The following is a 19,994-nucleotide window of genomic DNA, read 5'->3' on the forward strand; positions in this document are numbered from 1 at the left end:
GCAATTAGAACTGATGTACGTATGTACGAAGTTCTACGTTATTACTGACTGACTGAGGGACTATGTAACTTGCCTGCTTTAACTTTTATTTTTTGAGTTGCATATAAACCAGTGACCCATTTATTTACATTCATATCCTTAAACAAACAGTTTTTCATTACTTGAAACTGTTTAGTTCAAATAAGCTAGTTACTTCGAGATGACTATCCAAGCTGATTTATGTACATGTTAGATGACTGCAAATTGCACCTACAAATGCCCTGGTACGGCCGAGAGTGGGGAGAGTCCGCTCTCCCTCGACAAATGCTCTCACATGGCCACGCGTGTATAGTCTCTGCCACACAAGTCCTACTGACTGCCTTCTCGTGGCATTACTGTTGTTTACGAAATTGAGAGGACGAAATGCGAACGTCCGGCGCTTTAACCGGGTTGGTGTACACGGAAAGTCCACCTAGAAGCGTTCGAAAACCCTGATTCTAAACCAATGGTGAACACGAGCTCTAGGACCTTGCAATAACAAATGGCGTATGAACCAATCGTTGGTCACCGGCTACCATGAGACTGCATCTTCTTACGATGCTCCACTACCTTTTGGATCAGACCTTTAGATCAAAGGCTCTGGGTGTGACCCCCTAAGAAAACCACCTGCTTCGGTCTGGGCACCTGAGCAGTATCACAGACCTCACACAAATCAAATGAGATTTGTGCGGCACATATATATCTGGTTCCCCTTTGTACCAATTTTTATGTGTTCAAATAAATAAACTGCAAATTGAAAAATTGTTTTGCTTATCACTTTTTTTAGAACGATTCTTAATAGATCTTTCATTTCAACATCTAATGGATAATCAAGCAAATCAAAATAAATCAAATACTGAATTAACCATGACAACAGACAAGTCAAATGTCTTACATATATCACCACTTCAATCAACATGTAAGTACTGGATTAATATTATCATTTGGAGGTTTTTATTCTGTTTACTGGAATGTTCAAAAAATTATCAATGATGTTTACTGGAATGTTATAGACTGGTTGGGTTCATTTATATATGACAAGTTTAATTATTAATCTGTGTAAATATGCTGTGGAAGATACTCGTAAGTTACTAGTATTTGATCACAAATGTCTTAGAAATATTGCTTGCATCTGCTGGGATCACCGGGTAAATAATAGTGAGGTTAGATGTCAGGGTATTAGAGAATGATGGTATATCGGTTGATGATGTCATGAATCTTCATCGACTGAGATGGCTGGGCCACGTGTAACGTATGCCTGAACACTGATTATCACGACGTGCTATGCTGACTGGTGTTGGGGATGGTTGGAATAGAGTTAGGGACGGCCAAACCAAAGCATGGCATCAGTGTTTGAACCATACTTGTCTTCTTTCCTGTACTATATCCTTATATACAATCTTTCTTTTATATACTACCACCACTAAATTAACTACTATGAATTCGGTGTTCATCTTGTTGTACTAACGAGGTATGGCAACTTGGACTGATGCATATATGTGCCTGGTCCTATGTTGTAGCTGACTGACTGACTATTAAGGTGGGGCTCTAATTTATGAACGAACCAACTAGGTATAAGATAACAAGTTTCAGATTTTGGCGCAAAATTCACTCATCCATTTGACTAAATAGAGTTTTGGCATTATAGCTGATATCAGTTCGTGATGTAAACCTTAAATCTGACTCTTACCCATCAACTGTAAATTATAATTTTAATCCCTCATATTGGTTTATAGTCCTCATTCAGTCCTAGTTCTTAGGTGGATACTCTCAAGGTCAGTTTAACGTTGCTCAAAGATCGTCCATAAATTATAGTCTGACCGTTTTTAAAGTTAAAATGAGGTGTCATACTATTCGATTCACTAACCAGCAGACCAATGCCCAGTATTTTGAACTATCAGTAGTACATATAACACTCAATTATTTCTTTGGAATCATAATTAGTGTATTAGTCTACTGCACATCAAATTGGATTTTTTGGTTTTATGGGTATTTAAAGTATTTAGTGAGCAACTTTCATGTAATATATGAGGTGAATGAATATTCAATAATCGTTATCTTCCATTTACTTATGTGTTAATGTTTAGATTGCTAGTTTCATCTTGCTCTAATGTGTAAATTGTAGAAATGTACAGTCAGTCAGTCAGCTACAACATAGGACCAGGCCCATTTATGCATCGGTCCAAGTTGCCATGTCTTGTTAGCACAACAAGATGAACGCCGGATTCATAGAAATAGTTAGAAGTGTACACATTAAAAGCAGTTATTAACTTATTTGATTTATTTAGTCTACTTCTATTAAGTGAATACCTGCTTCGGTTTGGGCACTTGTGCAGTATCCTAGCCCTCTGGTGGACACGGAAAGTCCACCTAGAGGAGTTGGAAAACCCTCATTCCAAAGCAATGGCACACATGGGCTCCAGCATCCTCAGGGAACAAATGGCCTATGAACCAATTATTGGTCACCGGCTACCATGGGACTGCATCTCCTTACGATGCTCCACTGCCTTGTGGATTAGGCGTTTAGATCAAATGCTCCGGGTGTGACCCTCTAAGAAAACTACCACAACCATCACAGCCCTCACACTAATCAAATGAGATTTGTGTGGCGTATATATATACATCTGGTGCACCCTTGTACCAGTATTTATGTGTATAAGTGAAGTGAAGGGAAATCATCATATCTGACACAGCAAATTCTTTTCCTTTCTTTTTGATACGTATTTTTCTTCAGTCTCATCAAGATCATCAATTCATCTAACAATTTATTTCTAAGTTTTCCTATAAAGTCCTTATTTTTCTTTCAGTGTTTTAAATGAAAGTCAGTCCTGGATAAGGTGCTACTGAGGTATATTTGTTAAGTAGGAATAATAATAATAATGTATATGATTTAAACTTAATTACTTACGCCTATTACTTGTACAGGATCAAGCCAAATGTGGCTGTGAATGTGTGAGACAATAATCAATAGACGGAATCTAATTTAGGAACAGTAAATCGTATAATAATAATCCATCGATCAAAATGAAGCTTATAATAAGATGAATATAGATATACACAATGTAATTCGTGAATAGTCATACAATAAGATTGTATATAGAATAATAGTCTATTCATAGGTTGTTGGAGTTACCCGTACTTATGTCTTCACTAGGATATACAACACACTGATCATCAGTATTCTTTTGGTTCATTCATTCATCTTTAAATACCTAAGAAAAACAGTAGTATATTACAATTCGGTTACTAATTATAATTCTATGTAATCGACTTGTAAGTAAGTTATACTATCCACCTTCATACAATCTGACTGAAAATAAAATTATTCGTTTCATTCAAATTTTCAGCTGAATTATCATCACCGTCGACATCGTCGTCGAGAAAACGTCGTTCTATATTGTATGCTATTTCTAGATTGAAACAAATGAAAATGGTAAGTAGTTTTTCTTTTTTTTCGAAAAAAAATTATTACTCATAATGTTTTTTTAGTATTTGTGTCTAGGCATAATAGTATTACACGTTTTATTTAAACACACAAAGGGGCACCAGGTATATATGCGCCCAACAAATCTCATTTGGTTTGTGTGAAGGCTGTGATACTGCCCAGTTGCCCAAACCGAAGCAGGTGGTTTTCTTAGGGGTCCACACCTGGAGCCTTCGACCTAAAGATCTGTTTCACAATGCAGTGGAGCATCATGCGGAGATGCGATCCCATGGTAGCCTGTGAACAACAGTTGATTCATATGCCATTTGCTCCCTCAGGTTTCTGGAGCCCATGTGCACGATTGGTTTGGAATCAGTGTTTTCCAACTTCTCAAAGTGGATCTTCCGTGTCCACCAACCCAGTTAAAGCGCAGGACATTCGCTTTTCGTCCTCTCGACTTTGTAAACAACATTAGTTCTACGAGAAGGCAATGAGTAGGACTTGTGTGGCAGAGGCTATATACGCGTGGCCATGTGAGAACATTTGTCGAGGGAGAGCGTAGTCTCCTCACTCTCGGCCGTACCAGGGCATTTGGGGGCAGTATTACACGTGTACGGTAGGAGTTTAAGATTACTCGATAATTTTCGTCCAATACTTGGTTAGCCGTACAAAAGACAACACTTTTGTCTGATGAAAATATTTTACAAATTATAGTTCAATAAACATAAAGTGACAATAATATAAGAATGTTCAAGATGCCTTTTTTGCTCTCTGAAATTATTTATCCAGATTGATCTATGTATGTTTACAGGTTGATAGTAGGGAGCAACCTATTTGTACTCACTAACATCAATATTGTTATTCAATCTTCTAGGTTAATCGGGTGATGAAATTTCGACGTACATGAAAGAAAAATCCGTTTGATATTTATTTAATTATCAGAAGGGGGTTTTTGTGGAGATTTAGTATTTTCATAGTTGAAAGCATAAGTCAATTAAAGCTAGACCACCAGTGAGAACCTCGAAGTACTGGATGGTCGTTTCGTCCTATTATGGGACTCCTCAGCAGGACGCGCCCACGATCCCGCACTCGCGAAATTCCAACCCAGGACCTACCAGTTTCGAGCCAGAGCACTTAACCGATAGACCACTGAGTTGGTCGGCATCCGGTGGTGTTAATGTCTAACTTCAACTAATCCACGAAGTTGAGCAACCGTTCACCAATTGTCTTCAGTGAGTTGATATCTCACAACAGACGTGGTTTGAACTCTACTGGTCACTGCTTCTCACTAGAACTCATGGATGTATCTCTCGAAGTCAGTCACTAGTGAGCATATGATTATATTAATTATTAGAAGGGGGGTTTTGTGGAGATTTAGTATTTTCATAGTTGATATTTATTTGCTTACATAAACAGTCGTGTATCTTAAATATCTTCCTTAAAACCATTGGGCTAGAATACATCTGTTCATTTCGCCCTTCTTTAAATTACAGATGAAATATTAGGGTAATATAAGTTTACTGTTGATCTTACGCTTCGCTTTGAAAATTGTCATGCTTACTATAAGTTTCTTTCATGTTTGAACTAGTTAAACTTAAGCCTAGCTTATGAGGCTATTAGACGTGTCGTTTTTTTAACCTTATCGATAACTTGTATATGTTTCTGTATCATTAACTTTCTTGCATATTCTCTTCTAAATATGAGTATCTTTGTATGAATACCCGCTTACCCATATATACGTGTCAGTTATTTAGATTACGGTAACTCATTCATTTACATATACATTTAGCCTAATTAATTCATTAATTAATCCTCTTGTTTCGCTTGCTACCGTTTAGAATGTTTATTCGGTTTGCTTATAAGATATTCATCTAAAACATTTTGTTTTTGACTTTTGAACTTGATATACCATTAATGACTATCGTAGTAACGGTGATCATGTCGATTGTTTAAGATTTCTATAACAATGATTACACAGACGATTATTATTATTACTATTAAAACATAAATATTGGTACAAAGGGGAACCAGATATATATGCGCCGCACAAATCTCATTTGATTTGTGTGAGGTCTATGATACTGCCCGGGTGCCCAAACCGAAGCAGGTGGTTTTCTTAGGGGGCCACACCCGAAGCCTTCAACCTAAAGATCTGATCCACAAAGCAGTGGAGCATCGTAAGGAGATGCAGTCCCATGGTAGCCGGTGACCAACGATTGGTTCGTACGCCATTTGTTCCCTCAGGATACTGGAGCCAGCCCATGTGCACCATTAGTTTGGAATCAAGGTTTTCCAACTCCTCTAGGTGGACTTTCCGTGTCCACCAACCCAGTTAAAGCGCCGGATATTCGCTTTTCGTCCTCTCAATTTCGTAAACAACACCCCTGCCACGAGAAGGCAGACGAAGTCTGCTAAATACTTAGAATATATATATGTACGGTTCTTTAAAACCTTCAGTTTTTTGGTTATTTCAATGAAGTCACGATTTTAGAGTTCGACCAAAAAATCATCTGCCACATAATATTAACTTATCAATGTCTATTTTAACAGATACCTAAAATTTATATTTGCTTAATCTATGATCCTACTGTTGTAAACGAGAACACGGGTGGGGACAATCGAATGTATTTAAGCACAAATTACAGACTACCTTACTAAATTCTGATAATCATACAGAAAACAGTTCATTTGCAAAATAATAACCAATTGTCTCAATCTTCATTGTTCCTTCTGTAAATATCAATCCATCTTCTCTTATTTCATTGTTCATGCATTTTCGTACTGATTGCACTTTATTTCAGTTCTTTCATTATCGATCTTCTACTGAAATACATTCTATGTCTGACCTTTGCCATATACTACTTATATGGATATAAGTAGACCACACTACACTACAACCTGTCATAATTAAATGATAAGCTTTAAAAATTCATTTATAATCTAAAACATTTACTTTAAAAAGTTAGTCTTATTTAAAAAGATGTTAATTGTTTCATTATTAATTTTATTTCATCAGGCTCAACAAGAAATGCATCTTGAATCCAATATTTCTTCTGATAATATTGATAGTACACCTTCCCTAACAAATGCACAATCAGGTAAGTAAGCAGTGTTTTTTTTTGTCGTTTGAAAATGCAAACATTACACTCAGTCAATCAGTCAGTCACAACGTAGAACGTCGTACATACGTACATACATCAGTTCGAGTTGCCATACTACATTAGCACAGAGATGCAGTTGCCGATTCAAATCTCATAGTATTAGAGGTAGTAAGAGTATAAGCAGTAATTCGAAAGATTAGTGTTTGAAGATGTTATTTAAGGAGTATAATACAGTGAAATCTATTTGGAAAGAGAAAAAGAAAGAAAGGGACATGAAGAATTCAGAAGATTAGAATTTGGAAGAACACAATGAGTGGATGAACCTGCGCCCTTGCAAACGATTTTGAGTCATGTCATTCAAGGTCTCTAACCGTCGGTTGCTATCATCTCGCGAATCCCAACCAGGTATTCTACACCTACCAACATGGCTCAGTCCAATTGTCAGTGACTTCATTGATTTGTGCCATGTTTTGGTCTGGCCGCCCTTAGCTTTCTTCCAACCTACTACTTCACCATAAAACAATGCACGTCGGGGTAGTCGGTGGTTGGGCATACGTAACACGTGTCCCAGTCATCTCAAATGATGAGGTTTCACTACTTCATCAATCGATTTGCCATCCTTACCTAGTACCTGTTTCGTAACAACTTCATTACTTACTCGATGGTCCCAGGATATGTGAGCAATGCTTCGAAGACACTATTTTTTACTGTATGACTTCTAAGTTATTGACATTGTTACTGAGTCATTTAAAACTTAAAATTCACTGATTAGTGAAATGTCATTCGTAACCAGGATTTTCCGCTGCCAATTAATTTTTCAAGGTTCGTCTTTGAGTGACAACATTTTAAATATCTAATGGTGTTTTCTCCAGACAGTAGGATACCCTTTGGTAATGAATATCAACAAGTTTAAGATTTAGAGGTTAGGGAGTTTTGTAGTTTGACTTTAAAGAGCTTGTTCTGAGTACTGTCTAGGAACTGTATAAACTAACTAGAGAAACTCGATCATCTTTGTATAGGCTGAAAAGCATAAAGCTCTTCATCAATAAATTTATTGATGACGATCGCTCTGTTTAGAATAGCGATCATGTGTTTGTAAATTATATAATAATCTGCTCCGAGTTTAATAATAAGGTTCAGTGGTGTAAGGGGTTAATACTCAATACTTACATTTTACGAATTTAAATCATACTGTGAGTATGTTGAATCTATTCTCGATGGACTACTACAGTCAGTCAGCTACTACGTAGGATCAGGCACATATATTCATCGGTCCAAGTTGCCATACCTCGTTAGCACAACAACATGAACACCGGATTCATAAATGTTAGTGGAACAACGGTTAACCCAATGATAAATATCAATAATTTTCTTCGATTCAATGGCATTTGTAACAGTTTTCAAGTGTTCTCTTTGGAAAACTTTATTCATAAGTCTTGTTTTTCATTTGCTTAGCCAACCAAAAGCGACTGCCTTCAACATTTTATAAATTTGCATAGTTTTTCTTGAGTTTTACTGGAAGTTCGATGTTAAGCTGCTAATCCACCTTTTAATCAATTTTCTTCGATTACAAGGGGAAAAATCTACATCAAAGCCTCTTGTCGGATCTTTATAGAGTCTTAAAGATTTTGTTTGTTTCCAAGACCAAAACTATTATTACTATTATCATTATTAATATAATAAATATGGTCTGCGTTTGGGTGTTTATTCCATATTTTATTTCACATTGTTAAAGTATCCACTGGTATCAAATGCCCTCATATGGCCGAGAGTGGGGAGAGTCCGCTCTCCCTCTCCAAATCCTCTCACATGGCCACGAGTATATAGCCTCTACCAGGGAAGTCCTACTCACTGCATTCTCGTGGCATTACTGATGTTTACGAAATTGAGAGTGCGGAGAGCGAATGTCCGGCGCTTTAACCGGGTTGGTGAACACGGCGCGTCCACCTAGAGGAGTTGGAAAACCCTGATTCCGAACCAATAGTGCACATGGGCTCTAGTGTTCTGAGGGAACAAATGGCGTATGAATCAATAGTTGTTCACCGGCTACCGTGGATTGCATCCCATTACGATGCTCCATTGCCTTGTGGATCAGATCTTTAGGTCAAACGCTCCGAGTGTGGCCCCATAAGAAAACCATCTGCTTCGGTTTGGGCACCTGGGAAGTATCACAGCCTACACACAAATCAAGTGACTTGTGTTATACCTATGAGACCCTGGAATTATACAAATTAAATAGATTTATTATCTTTGCTTTCTGACTGACTATTGTAATAAAAAGGGCAGTAGACTACCAGGGTCGATAGATGTTTTTATGTCTAGGATTTGTTTTGATTCATTTGCATATTCGTCTTTTATGACTCTCTTAAGATTAATGTTAAGATCAGTTTGTTTTCGGTTATGCAATCAAATATAAAGAGAAAAGATTTTAAAATGCCATCAATTAAATAATTATCAGAAGGGGGGTTTTGTGGAGATTGTAGTAATTTTATATAGTTGAGATCATGATTCAATTAAAGCTAGACCACTATGGAAAACCTGGAAGCACTGTTTGACGGCCGTTTCGTCCTATTGTGGGACTCCTCAGCAGTTCGCACCCACGATCCCGCCTCAGGAGATTCGAACTTAGGACCTATCAGTCTCTCGCGCGAACACCTAACCTCTAGACCACTGAGCCGGACGGCATCCAATGGTGTTCATGCAATATTGTAATCTTATAAAATAATGGTATTTGCATTTTTAATCATATTTTTCCAAATGATTACCCATTTTCTTTTAGATAATACCAGTGACAATAATACAGTACAACTGAATAACAATAACAATCCAACTCAATTATCGACAATAATTAATAGTGACTCTATACAACAGTCAATTCCTACCGATTTCTCTTCGGATGCTTTATCTTTATCACAACTACAACAACCATCACCACAAAGAAATCCATCTCAATCATATAATTCATTGCCTGATGATCATATTAATGTTAGTAATAGTAGTAGTACTACTATTCAACTAAAAATTTCACCAAAAGAATCTTCTTCACATATAAAAATTAAATCATTACCTAATTATACAACGCGACATGATAATAGTCTTAATTGTGTTGTAGCAAGGAATAACTCTTCAAGAATATTTATACAATGCCTTTCTGATAGTGAATCTGATGAGTACATTGATCTGGATGATACAAAAATGACAACACCTATTAATGATGTAACTAATCATTCAATTCATATGAATCATTATAATCATACTATAACAGAACAAATACCAACTCAATTATCAAATCATGAAAGTATACAAAAAAACGATATACAATCAAATGAATTGGTTTCTTCTTATGAAACTACTGATAATATTATTAGTAGTAATTCAAATAATAGTGAAATAAAATGCATAAATGATAATAATCATAGTAATAATAAAATTATAGAATCAGATGATTATTGTTGGATATGTCATAAACCTGGTGAAGTGAGTATTTGTCTATAATAGTTACTTATTTCTTTATTTGTATATAGTTCTATTATAGTCGATAGATAGCTTATCCTTATGGGCCAGGGTAATTTTGTACTGGTTTTCAGGAGAACCAGAAACTATTCAGACTTTCACGCGGCAACCTAAGCAGTATAGCTTAATGCCACCCCATATGATAATTAGACACTATATAGGCTTCAACGCTACAATCCGAACAGTATAGCTCAATCCTGTGGCGCAACCACACAGGTACCAAGCACCCTGGTTGACCATTCGCACCATTCATGTACACATCCACATCACATGTGTAATTATTACGATCAGTGATCGCGTAAATCAATTATGCACAGCATGAACAAGCCAAAGTTGACCCATTCCGTTTACACGACAGTCAAACTCATTAATGTTAGCAATGGCGATACGCCTTACAATGCTCCAATGATAAAAGCCCGTGACTTAAAGCCACACATTCGGTGTGTAGAGAAAGGTATCTAGTAGTAATTCTCATAATATAAATAAAGCGGAGACTAAAGTAGGTTGGACGAAATTTTAATATTTGACCAAATGTTTGGATACTTTAATTATGAAGTCATCATCTGCGTCTAGGATTTATGTCTATTGGTTGCGTGTCATTCTGTAACGAAGTATCAATTTGTAACGTCTGATGATTATTTCTTCTTTGGACTGAAATGGGGAAATCAAGCTTCGAACCCACGAATCACAATGGTTAAACAATTAAGTCTTAAATTTCGCTTTGACTCTAATCTATAGATTTCAGAGGGTGGGTATAATATGTCTAAACAACTGATTGTGGATCTAAGGGTTTACATTTCCATTCAGTTTATAGACTCAACTGATTTCGTCATTGAGTTACTGCCGCACACTCACTTTCGACGTGGCTTATTCTATTTGCTCCACGGCTACATAGTCTCCAGTAAACATACGCTACCAACTCATTTCAGCTGAAGAACTATTGAATTCTGTTCTTAAATTATCCATAGTATATACTCCATAAAAACACCATCTTACTAAAAAATAATCCTTTTTTGATTAACTTCTGTTCGAGTAATGTCAAAACAATAACTCTGGTTAAATAATATGAATTCACTATATTTCGTAGTTTCTCATCAGTTGCTTACAACCATTGTTATGTATGAAAGTACAAAATTGAGACGTGACAATGTGGAAGAATGGACGTTGATGACAGAAAGAATTAAAATAATCAAGATTACTAATAATAGCTATCTATATATCTGAGGCTAAACAGCCCCCAAATGCCCTGCTACGGCCGAGAGTGGGGAGAGTCCGCTCTCCTTCTCCAAATGCTCTCACATGGCCACGCGTGTATAGTCTCTGCCACACAAGTCCTACTCGCTGCCTTCTCGTGGCATTACTGTTGTTTACGAAATTGAGAGGATGAAAAGCGAATGTCCGGCGCTTTAACCGGGTGGATGGACACGGCGCATTGACCTAGAGGAGTTGGAAAACCCTGATTCCAAACCAATGGTGCACATGGGCTCCAGGATTCCGAAGGAAAAATGGCGTATGGACCAATTGTTGGTCACTGGCTACCATGGGGCTGCATCTCCTTACGATGCTCCACTACCTTTTGGATCAGACCTTTAGATCAAAGGCTCTGGGTGTGACCCCCTAAGAAAACCACCTGCTTCAGTTTGGGCACCATGGCAGTATCACAGCCCTCAAACAAATCAAATGAGATTTGTGTGGCGCATATGTATTTGGTGCTTCCTTGTACCAATATTTATGTGTTTAAATAAATAAATAAATGAAAAGTCTAAACAAGTTTGATGTCATTTGGTGATGAGATTCAATTAAAAAAAACAGACGGAGACGAAACATTGATTAAATGAAGTCCGTAAACTGACAAGATGAATCGTGTGATGATTATAAATATGAAGAGTTTATATAACACACAGATAACTTGAAAATAAATATAGAATATATAGAGTAATGAGGCTATAATCGTCTAGAATCAAAGAATGATAAGATGGATTAAGTAACATTTATGCGAAATCCAAAGAGTTTACATAAATTTATGGATCACCGGGTAAGTAATAGTGAGGTTACACACAGGGTATTAGAGAATGATGGTATATCAGTTGATGAGGTCATGAATCTTCATCGACTGAAATGGTTGTGCCACGTGTTACGTATGCCTGAACACCGATTACCACAATGCACAATGCTGACTAGTGTTGGGGATGGTTGGAAAAGAGTTAGGGGCGGCCAAACCAAAACGTGGCATCAGAGCATAAAGTCACTAACTTCTAGTCTGAGACATGTTGGCAGATGCAGACTACCTGGTTGGAGTCCGCGTGACCATCGTAACCAATGGTTGGAGACTCTAGGTGACATGGCTTAGAATGGATCACAATGGCGTAGGTGTATACACTCTTTATCTTCCCTTAAACCTTGAGATTAAAATTGCTTCATAACTTTCTTTTTTCCTATACTATATGGTTATATACAATCCTTCTTTTATAAATCACCACCACTAGATTAACTACTTATATGAATCCGGTGTTGATCTTTGTTGTGCTAATGAGTGAGGTATGGCAACTTGGACCGATGATATATGTGTGCGTGGTTCTACGTTGTAGCTGACTGACTGACTGAGATGAATGAAAAAAAGATTGACGTAAGGATAGTTTTAGAGTACTTGAAATAACGATTCGTTTAGCGAAGAGTCCATGACAAATTAAAGTAATGCTAACAAAAATAATAGTGGTAGATGATATTAGTCAAAGTTGTGAATTTACCAAGATGATATTAAGTTCATTACTGTCTCTGTCAGGACACATAAATCATGTTTGAGCTATTTGATTGCTACTACTTTGGCAAACTGAAGAGACTCTGTATATTATTTCTGTTGATATTTTTAAAGAATTGAAGGAATATTAATGATATGTCCGGTATCAGTTAAATCCTGAATCTTTGCACTGTTTAGAGCCGTTGAGGCTCTTAGTCTCTAATTCTTCGGAACCTACTCGGAGACTCGAACATTTACTTTTCTCTTAGTCTTTCCAATGTATGTGTTTCGGCATGTACATATAAGTTGACAAATACAGTTAAAGGCACTGGGAAGAGTGGGCTTGTCGATTTTTTGTTAGAGGAAGCAGCTCGTTTCGCATAAAGAGTTCAATTTTACTGTAGGATAAGCAATCTTCATTTCAGAGTTTATCCTATGATTAACTATTTCAGTAATTTCAGCAGCAGTTCTTTCCGTCCTACTTTCTGACAGTGAGACATGGCCAGTAAGAGTATAGGATATTCGTAGGCTACTAGTATTCGATCATAGGTGTCTTCGAAACATTGCTCGTATATTCTGGGACCACCGGGTAAGTAATGTGGTTGTTAGGAAACGGGTACTAGGTAAAGATGGCAAATCGATTGATGAAGTAGTGAAACTTTATCAGTTGAGATGGCTGGGACACATGTTACGTATGCCCAACCACCGACTGCCCCGATGTGCAATGTTTCATGGTGTAGGAGAGTAGGTTGGAAGAAAACTAAGGGCGGCCAGACCAAAACGTGGTACAAATCCGTGAAGTCACTGAAAAGTGGACTGAGCTATGTTGGTAGGTGTAGACTACCTGGTGGGATTCGTGAGATGATAGCGATCGATGGTTAGAGACCTTGAATGACATGACTCAAAATCGTTTGCAATGGCGAAAGTGTATCCACTCTTTGTGTTCTGCCAAATTCTAATCTTCTGAATTCTTCATGTCTCTATTTTTTTCTCTTTCCAAATTTACTTCATTGGATTATACTCCTTGAATGACATCTTCAAACCTTAATCTTTCCAATTGCTGCTTATACTCTTTCTACTTCTACCAGAATGGGATTTGAATGAACAACTGCATCTCTGTGCTAATGTAGTACGGCAACTCGAACTGATGTACGTACGTACGGAGTTCTACGTTGTAACTGACTGACATCTTCTTTCAGTATTCTGTTTGCTGATCATGACGCACTTTGTTTGAAATTTTAAAGAGTGTGAAATGTCAATGTGATCCTATTTTATATTCGTTTCCTATTGTTATTATTAAACGTTGATTAGTGATCATTCCACTTTATAAATATTTATCCATTATTTCGTTTTTTTTCTCTCTCAAATTTCTCTGGTTTGCTTAGGTTGTTATTTGTAGTTATTGTCCAAGAGTATTCCATGCAATTTGTTTATGTGCAACAGATTTTCCAGATATATGGCTTTGTCCTGAATGTCAAGATGTTATGTTAGCTGAATGTTCATTGTATCAATTAGAATCATGGTGTAAAATTACTAAAGATCAATTGAAACGAATGTTATTCTTTCTTTTGGATCGATTATCTAGACAGTCTTGGGTAAGATTTATATCCTTTTTTTAATTCCTTTGTGTGTACATGCACCTATTTCATTGGGTTTTGTTTTGTAACTTTACTACTAAATCCATGATTAGAACCTGTCTCACTACATAAAACGTTCAGTTGCTTATCTTTTTCTAAACTAGATACTGTCCGATAGGCTTTTTTCTTGCATTTGTCGTTTTTTCATAGTTGAAATCATGGGTCAATTGAAGCTAGACCACCATGAAAAACCTGGAAGCACTAGACGGCCGTTTCGTCCTATTATGGGGCTTTTCAGCAGTGTGCATCCACGATCCTGCATTCGCGAGACTCGAACCCAGGACCTATCAGTCTCGCGTGCGAGCACTTAACCGATAGACCACTGAGCCGGCATCTAACGGTGTTAATGTCTAACTTCAACCAATCCACGAAGTTTAGCAACCGTTCACCAATTGTCTTCAGTGAGTTGATATCTGTACAATACACTTGGTTGAATTCCACTGTCACTGCTTCCCAATAGAACTCAAGGAAGCCTCCCTTGAAGTCAGTCACTAGTGAGCATATGATTATAGATCAGAAGAAGTTTTGTGGAGATTTCAGTATTTTCATAGTTGAAATCATGAGTCGATGAAGCTAGACCACCATGGAAAACCTGGAAGCACTAGACGGGTACGGGATCGTGGATGCGCACTGCTGAGGAGTCCCAAAATAATACGAAACGGCCGTCAAGCAGTGCTTCCAGGTTTTCCATGGTGGTCTGGCTTCAATTCCTGACCGTTGCTGCTACCTTTACGTGGTGGTCGGGCTTGCCTATCATGGTGAACCAATCGAGCTATACTGGCTAAGACATTCGTTCCTCAAGGTCCTACCATGCCAGACAGGTCGGTTGAAGAGCGGTAAGACTAAAAGCAGCAAACCCAAGTTTCAAAGGTGAAGTTGTACTGTCGACTGTACAGAGGTGTGACGGCAGTAAGGTGTTTCCTTCAGACAATCAGCATAACAATGATACTGCCTTCCCACAAGGAGAGAAGGGGTTAGAAAATTTCGATCCTAAAAATGCACACCTGTCCTTATCCCACGGATATCCAACTCCGGCGGTAAGGTCCCAACAAGTGTGGAGCTAACACAAAAATCACACACAAAATGGTCGTATATGACCGACCTCAATCAGTTGTCCCTTGGGAACTGCAGTCAAGCTCTCAGGTCATTAAGACCACTTCTAACCCAATATCCATTTCAGGTACCTCTAGCAGAACCCTTCCACGGTGTGTGCAACCGGGAAGTGATATTAGCCCTCATACCTAATAACAGCACTCAAGATCATTTATTCAGCTTCAATTGACTCATGATTTCAACTATATATAATATATAAATCTGTTACAAGTTATTCATTATTAATTTCTTCATTATATCTTAATTTAATTAGGCATGGTATTTTCGTGAACCAGTGGATTCAACAATTGTTAAGCACTATAAGGAATTAATAAAGTATCCAATTGATTTACATACTTTATATTCTGTAAGTTTTGTTTAATCTCTTCAAATATCTATGAATATCTTATATTATACTGTTGATAATTATTCGTACGTTTGTTAATATTATACATGTGTAACAATAACAATAATCGTAAGCAAAGATGGGTAGTGGCTAGCAGTGGAATCCAGGACAAAGCGCGTTTCGTCCTATTTGGGACTCGTCAGCTGGATGTACCTTCATCGCAGAGTTGATATTCACTCTGGGACTCGAACCCATTAGCCTAGTGGATAACGCGATGGCGTTTGAAGCGAAAGGTACTGGGTTCAAGTCCCAGAGTGAACATCAACAAATCTGAGATGCAGGTACATCCAGCTGACGAGTTCAAAATAAGACGAAACGCTTGTCCTGTATTCCGCTGCTAGCCGCTATCCATCTTTGTTTACAATGCTTGTGAATTAAGGCTATATCGAGGCAATACGCACAGTATGCAGATATGCCAATAAGAGACTGACCAGTTGCAGTCCTAAACATCAATGGGAAGATTCAAACAAGTATACTAAGAGAATTTAATAACAATAATCGATCGATGGTTTTAACTTAGATCTGCCTAGTTTAATTTCAGGACCCTGGTAATACTACTTTGTTTATATATAACTGAAGTATCGCTCGATTTTGAATGCGGCTTATAATCTACATTGAATTTTATTACTTACTTACTTACGCCTGTTACTTCTTCGCAAAAGAACATAGATTCGCCATCGGCATTCTATATCGAACTCTATCCTGAATAATCTTTTCCAGTTGTTGCCAGTTGCTATTCATCCTTTTAATGTCTACTTCCGATTCCCCACACACTGTGTTCTTTGACCTTCTTCTTTTCTGTTTCCCTTTAGGATTCCAAGTTAGCATGTGTTTCGTGATGCACTTTGGTGATTTCTATAATTTATGTCATATCCACTTCCAACGTCTTTTCCTAATCCCCTCTTCAGTTGAATGTTGGTTTGTTCTCTCTCAGAGTAGGCTACTGCTGATGGTATTCGGCCAACGGACATTGAGTATCATGTGTAGACAATTGTTTCTAAATACTTGTACATTTTTGATGATAATTGTGTTGGTTCTCGAAGTTTGAGTTCCGTAGAGTAGAACAGTGTTGAAGTTGGTATTGAAGACTGTGACTTGGATGTTGGCTTGCGAACAGTTGTTTTGAGTTCCATATGTTCTTCAAGTGTAGGAATGGTGTCGTTATTTTCTCAATCCTCATCTTTACGTCTGCATCAGATACTTCACGTTCATGGCTGATGCTGTTCATGTACGTGAAAATTGCCAACTGTGTCAGGGATCCTCCATTAAGTGTGACTGTGTTGGTGTACTCTGTGTTGTATTTGAGGATCATGCTTTTTCCTTTATGTATTTTGAGGCCCACTGATGCAGAGACTGCTGCTAAACCAGTTGTTCTCATCTTCATCTGTTGGTGTATATGGAATAGAAGGTGCAGTTCATGTACGGACTCCCAATTGTCTAGTTGCATGCAAGCTGTTCGTTGTATTCTGTGGCCCCCAAATGCCCTGGTACGGTTGAGAGTGGTGAGAGTCTGCTCTCCTTCACGAAATACTCTCATATGGCCACGCGAATATATAGCCTCTGCCAGGGAAGTCCTACTCACTGCCTTCTCGTGGCGGGGGTGTTGTTTACGAATGTGAGAGGACGAAAAGCGAATGTCCGGCGCTTTAACCGGGTTAGTGGATATGGAGGATCCACCTAGGGGAGTTGGAAAACCCTGATTCCAAACCAGTGGTGCACATGGGCTCCAGGATCTTGAAGGAACGAATGGCATATGAACCAACTGTTGGTCACCGGCTACCATGAGACTGCATCTCCTTACGATGCTCCACTGCCTTGTGGATCAGACCTTTAGGTCAAAGGCTCCGTGTGTGGCCCCCTAAGAAAACCACCTGCTTCAGTTTGGGCACCATGGCAGTATCACAGCCCTCACACAAGTCAAATGAGACTTGTGAGGCGCATATTTATCTAGTGCTTCCTTGTACCAATATTCATGTGTTTAAATAAAATAAAATAAAATGTATTCTGTGCTTCTTCTGAGATGTGGAGGTCTATCGTTGGTGGAGTGGCAACTATCGGGAGTTCTGTGTATACTGCTTCTATATCCGGGGGATTCAATGGAGCTGGCCTACTCAAGAGCTCCTCAAGGTCTACTCATCTATTCCTCTGTTCATGAATCTTAGTAATTGGCTTGCCTTGTTTGTCATTGACTGGTCTCTCTGGTTTACTATATTTCCCTGTTATTTTCTTCGTTGTTTCATATGGTTGTTCGATGTTTCTTTCTGTCGCACCATTTCACGCTATCATAGCTAGGTGTTTGACGTTTTTCTGCTTGTCAGCTCTAATGTTTCTCTTCACTTGCTTGATAACGTCATTGTATTCAGTTTGTGCCTTCATTTTCTATGTTCTTGTTCTAGTGTTGTTGATTGCTGTCTTCTTGTTCTTCTTTTGTTGAATGTTGTTCAGGGTTTCGATAGAGATCCATTCATTTTGATCATCTTTGTCGCGGTCCAGCACCTCCTGTCATGTTGAAATTAGTACTCCTTCGATCGCTTTTCAATTGTCGTTCATAGAAGTTTGTTCTTCTTTGAGTCGATTTTGTAGAGATTATAACTTGTTGTTGAGAGCTATGTTGAATTGATTGAGTTTGTATATCGGAGGAAGACTGTATTGAACCTTTGTAATGGTGTTTCTGGTGTTGTCCAGTGGTTTTTTAGCTTCAGTTTGATGTTGGCGACCACGAGTTGGTGATCTGAAGCTATGTCAGCTCCTTTCCTGGCTGTCACATGTTCCAATGACGTTGTGAAATTTTTAGTAATGCAAATGTGATCGATCTGGTTGTGTGTAGTGTGACCCGGTGAGACACATGTAGCTGTGTGTATGGGAATGTTGTGCCCACCTATAATCATTTTGTTGACTGCACATATATTTGCAAATCTCTCACCATTCTCATTTCTTTCTCCCAGTCATTCCATGTCGTCTCATGATATCTTGATCTCCTGTGTTGTCCATTCTGACTTTGGTGTTTAGGTCTGCCATCAGAATGGTCAGGTCGTTTCCTTATCATTTCTCTGTGACCGATTGCAGCCCCTCATAAAACTAATTTTTATCGTTGTCGTTGCTATCATTGTTGAGTGCATAACACTGGATAACATTGATTGTGATTCCCTCTTTCAATGTCTTGAAAGATGTCTTGATGATCATGATTTGATGAGATTCCCTTCGTATAACTGCTTTCTATGCTTCTTTGGACAGCATCAGAGCAACTTCCTGAGTGTGCGGAGTATTCTATCCTTCGTGATCAAAGTAGAGCAGCATCTCTCCTAGATCCATCATTTTCTGTCCAGCTTTTTTCCATCGGGTTTCACTGATTCTGAGTAGCGTCAATTTGTGTCTTCTCTTGGTTTCGGTATCTATTTGGTTGGACCTCTCTATCTGCTACATTGTCCGAATATTCTATTTACCTATAATGATTGTTGTGGTTGTGAGAAGGTGCATTGACCTCGTGACTATGAGATTGGTTTGTTGACCACATATCTACCTTCCCTGGTTTACCCGATCTTTAGACCAGCAGTAACCAAGGTGCTTTCTTATTTGTCAGGTCATTCAATTAAAACACTCATTTTTTTGGTTGATCAATTTAAAAAACAGACTACTATATAATTGTTTAGTAATATACATAAAATCGCAAACGTTCCCTATAATTTACATTGATTTGTTAACTTCACAGTCTCATTTCATTTGTTATCTGTAATCTGTCACCGAAATAATTTCGTATAATCGCCATTGATGGTTGTTAATACTTCGGAGTGTTTCATTTGAAGCTATAATGTCCCTTATCTATATCTCTTACTCATTGGATTGGTCTCTCGACCAGATCATGTATCAGAATGAAGATTGAAGAAATGAGTAACACCGGATACCAATGGTAAGATCCAAAAATAGTCAACCTATATGGATGTTATCATACGGCTTATTATTCCTATTTAATTGTCAATCGATTATTCACAGCCAGTTTGGGCTTATTTATGTGTAGTTATAATCAGTCTCTTATTGGTATATGTGCATATTGTGCGTATTGCTTCGA

The 19,994-nt window shown here is 38.0% G+C and overlaps 1 protein-coding gene across 1 annotated transcript in view; it reads left to right on the forward strand.

Annotated features, from left to right (window-relative positions):
- Smp_170390 (putative bromodomain containing protein) overlaps window positions 1–19,994 on the forward strand; it is a gene marked incomplete at its 3' end in the record, with an annotated part of 56,773 nt that overhangs the window by 7,004 nt on the left and 29,775 nt on the right. Inside the window, exons 3-8 of the mRNA XM_018795279.1 lie at window positions 806–937; window positions 3,366–3,451; window positions 6,459–6,540; window positions 9,323–9,876; window positions 14,179–14,388; window positions 15,797–15,889. Coding sequence (XP_018649607.1) covers window positions 841–937; window positions 3,366–3,451; window positions 6,459–6,540; window positions 9,323–9,876; window positions 14,179–14,388; window positions 15,797–15,889 — 1,122 coding nt within the window. The 5' untranslated portion in view covers window positions 806–840. The remainder of the gene's footprint in view (window positions 1–805; window positions 938–3,365; window positions 3,452–6,458; window positions 6,541–9,322; window positions 9,877–14,178; window positions 14,389–15,796; window positions 15,890–19,994) is intronic.

This window comes from Schistosoma mansoni, chromosome 2 (genome assembly GCF_000237925.1).
Source record: "Schistosoma mansoni strain Puerto Rico chromosome 2, complete genome".
Taxonomy (NCBI): domain Eukaryota; kingdom Metazoa; phylum Platyhelminthes; class Trematoda; order Strigeidida; family Schistosomatidae; genus Schistosoma; species Schistosoma mansoni.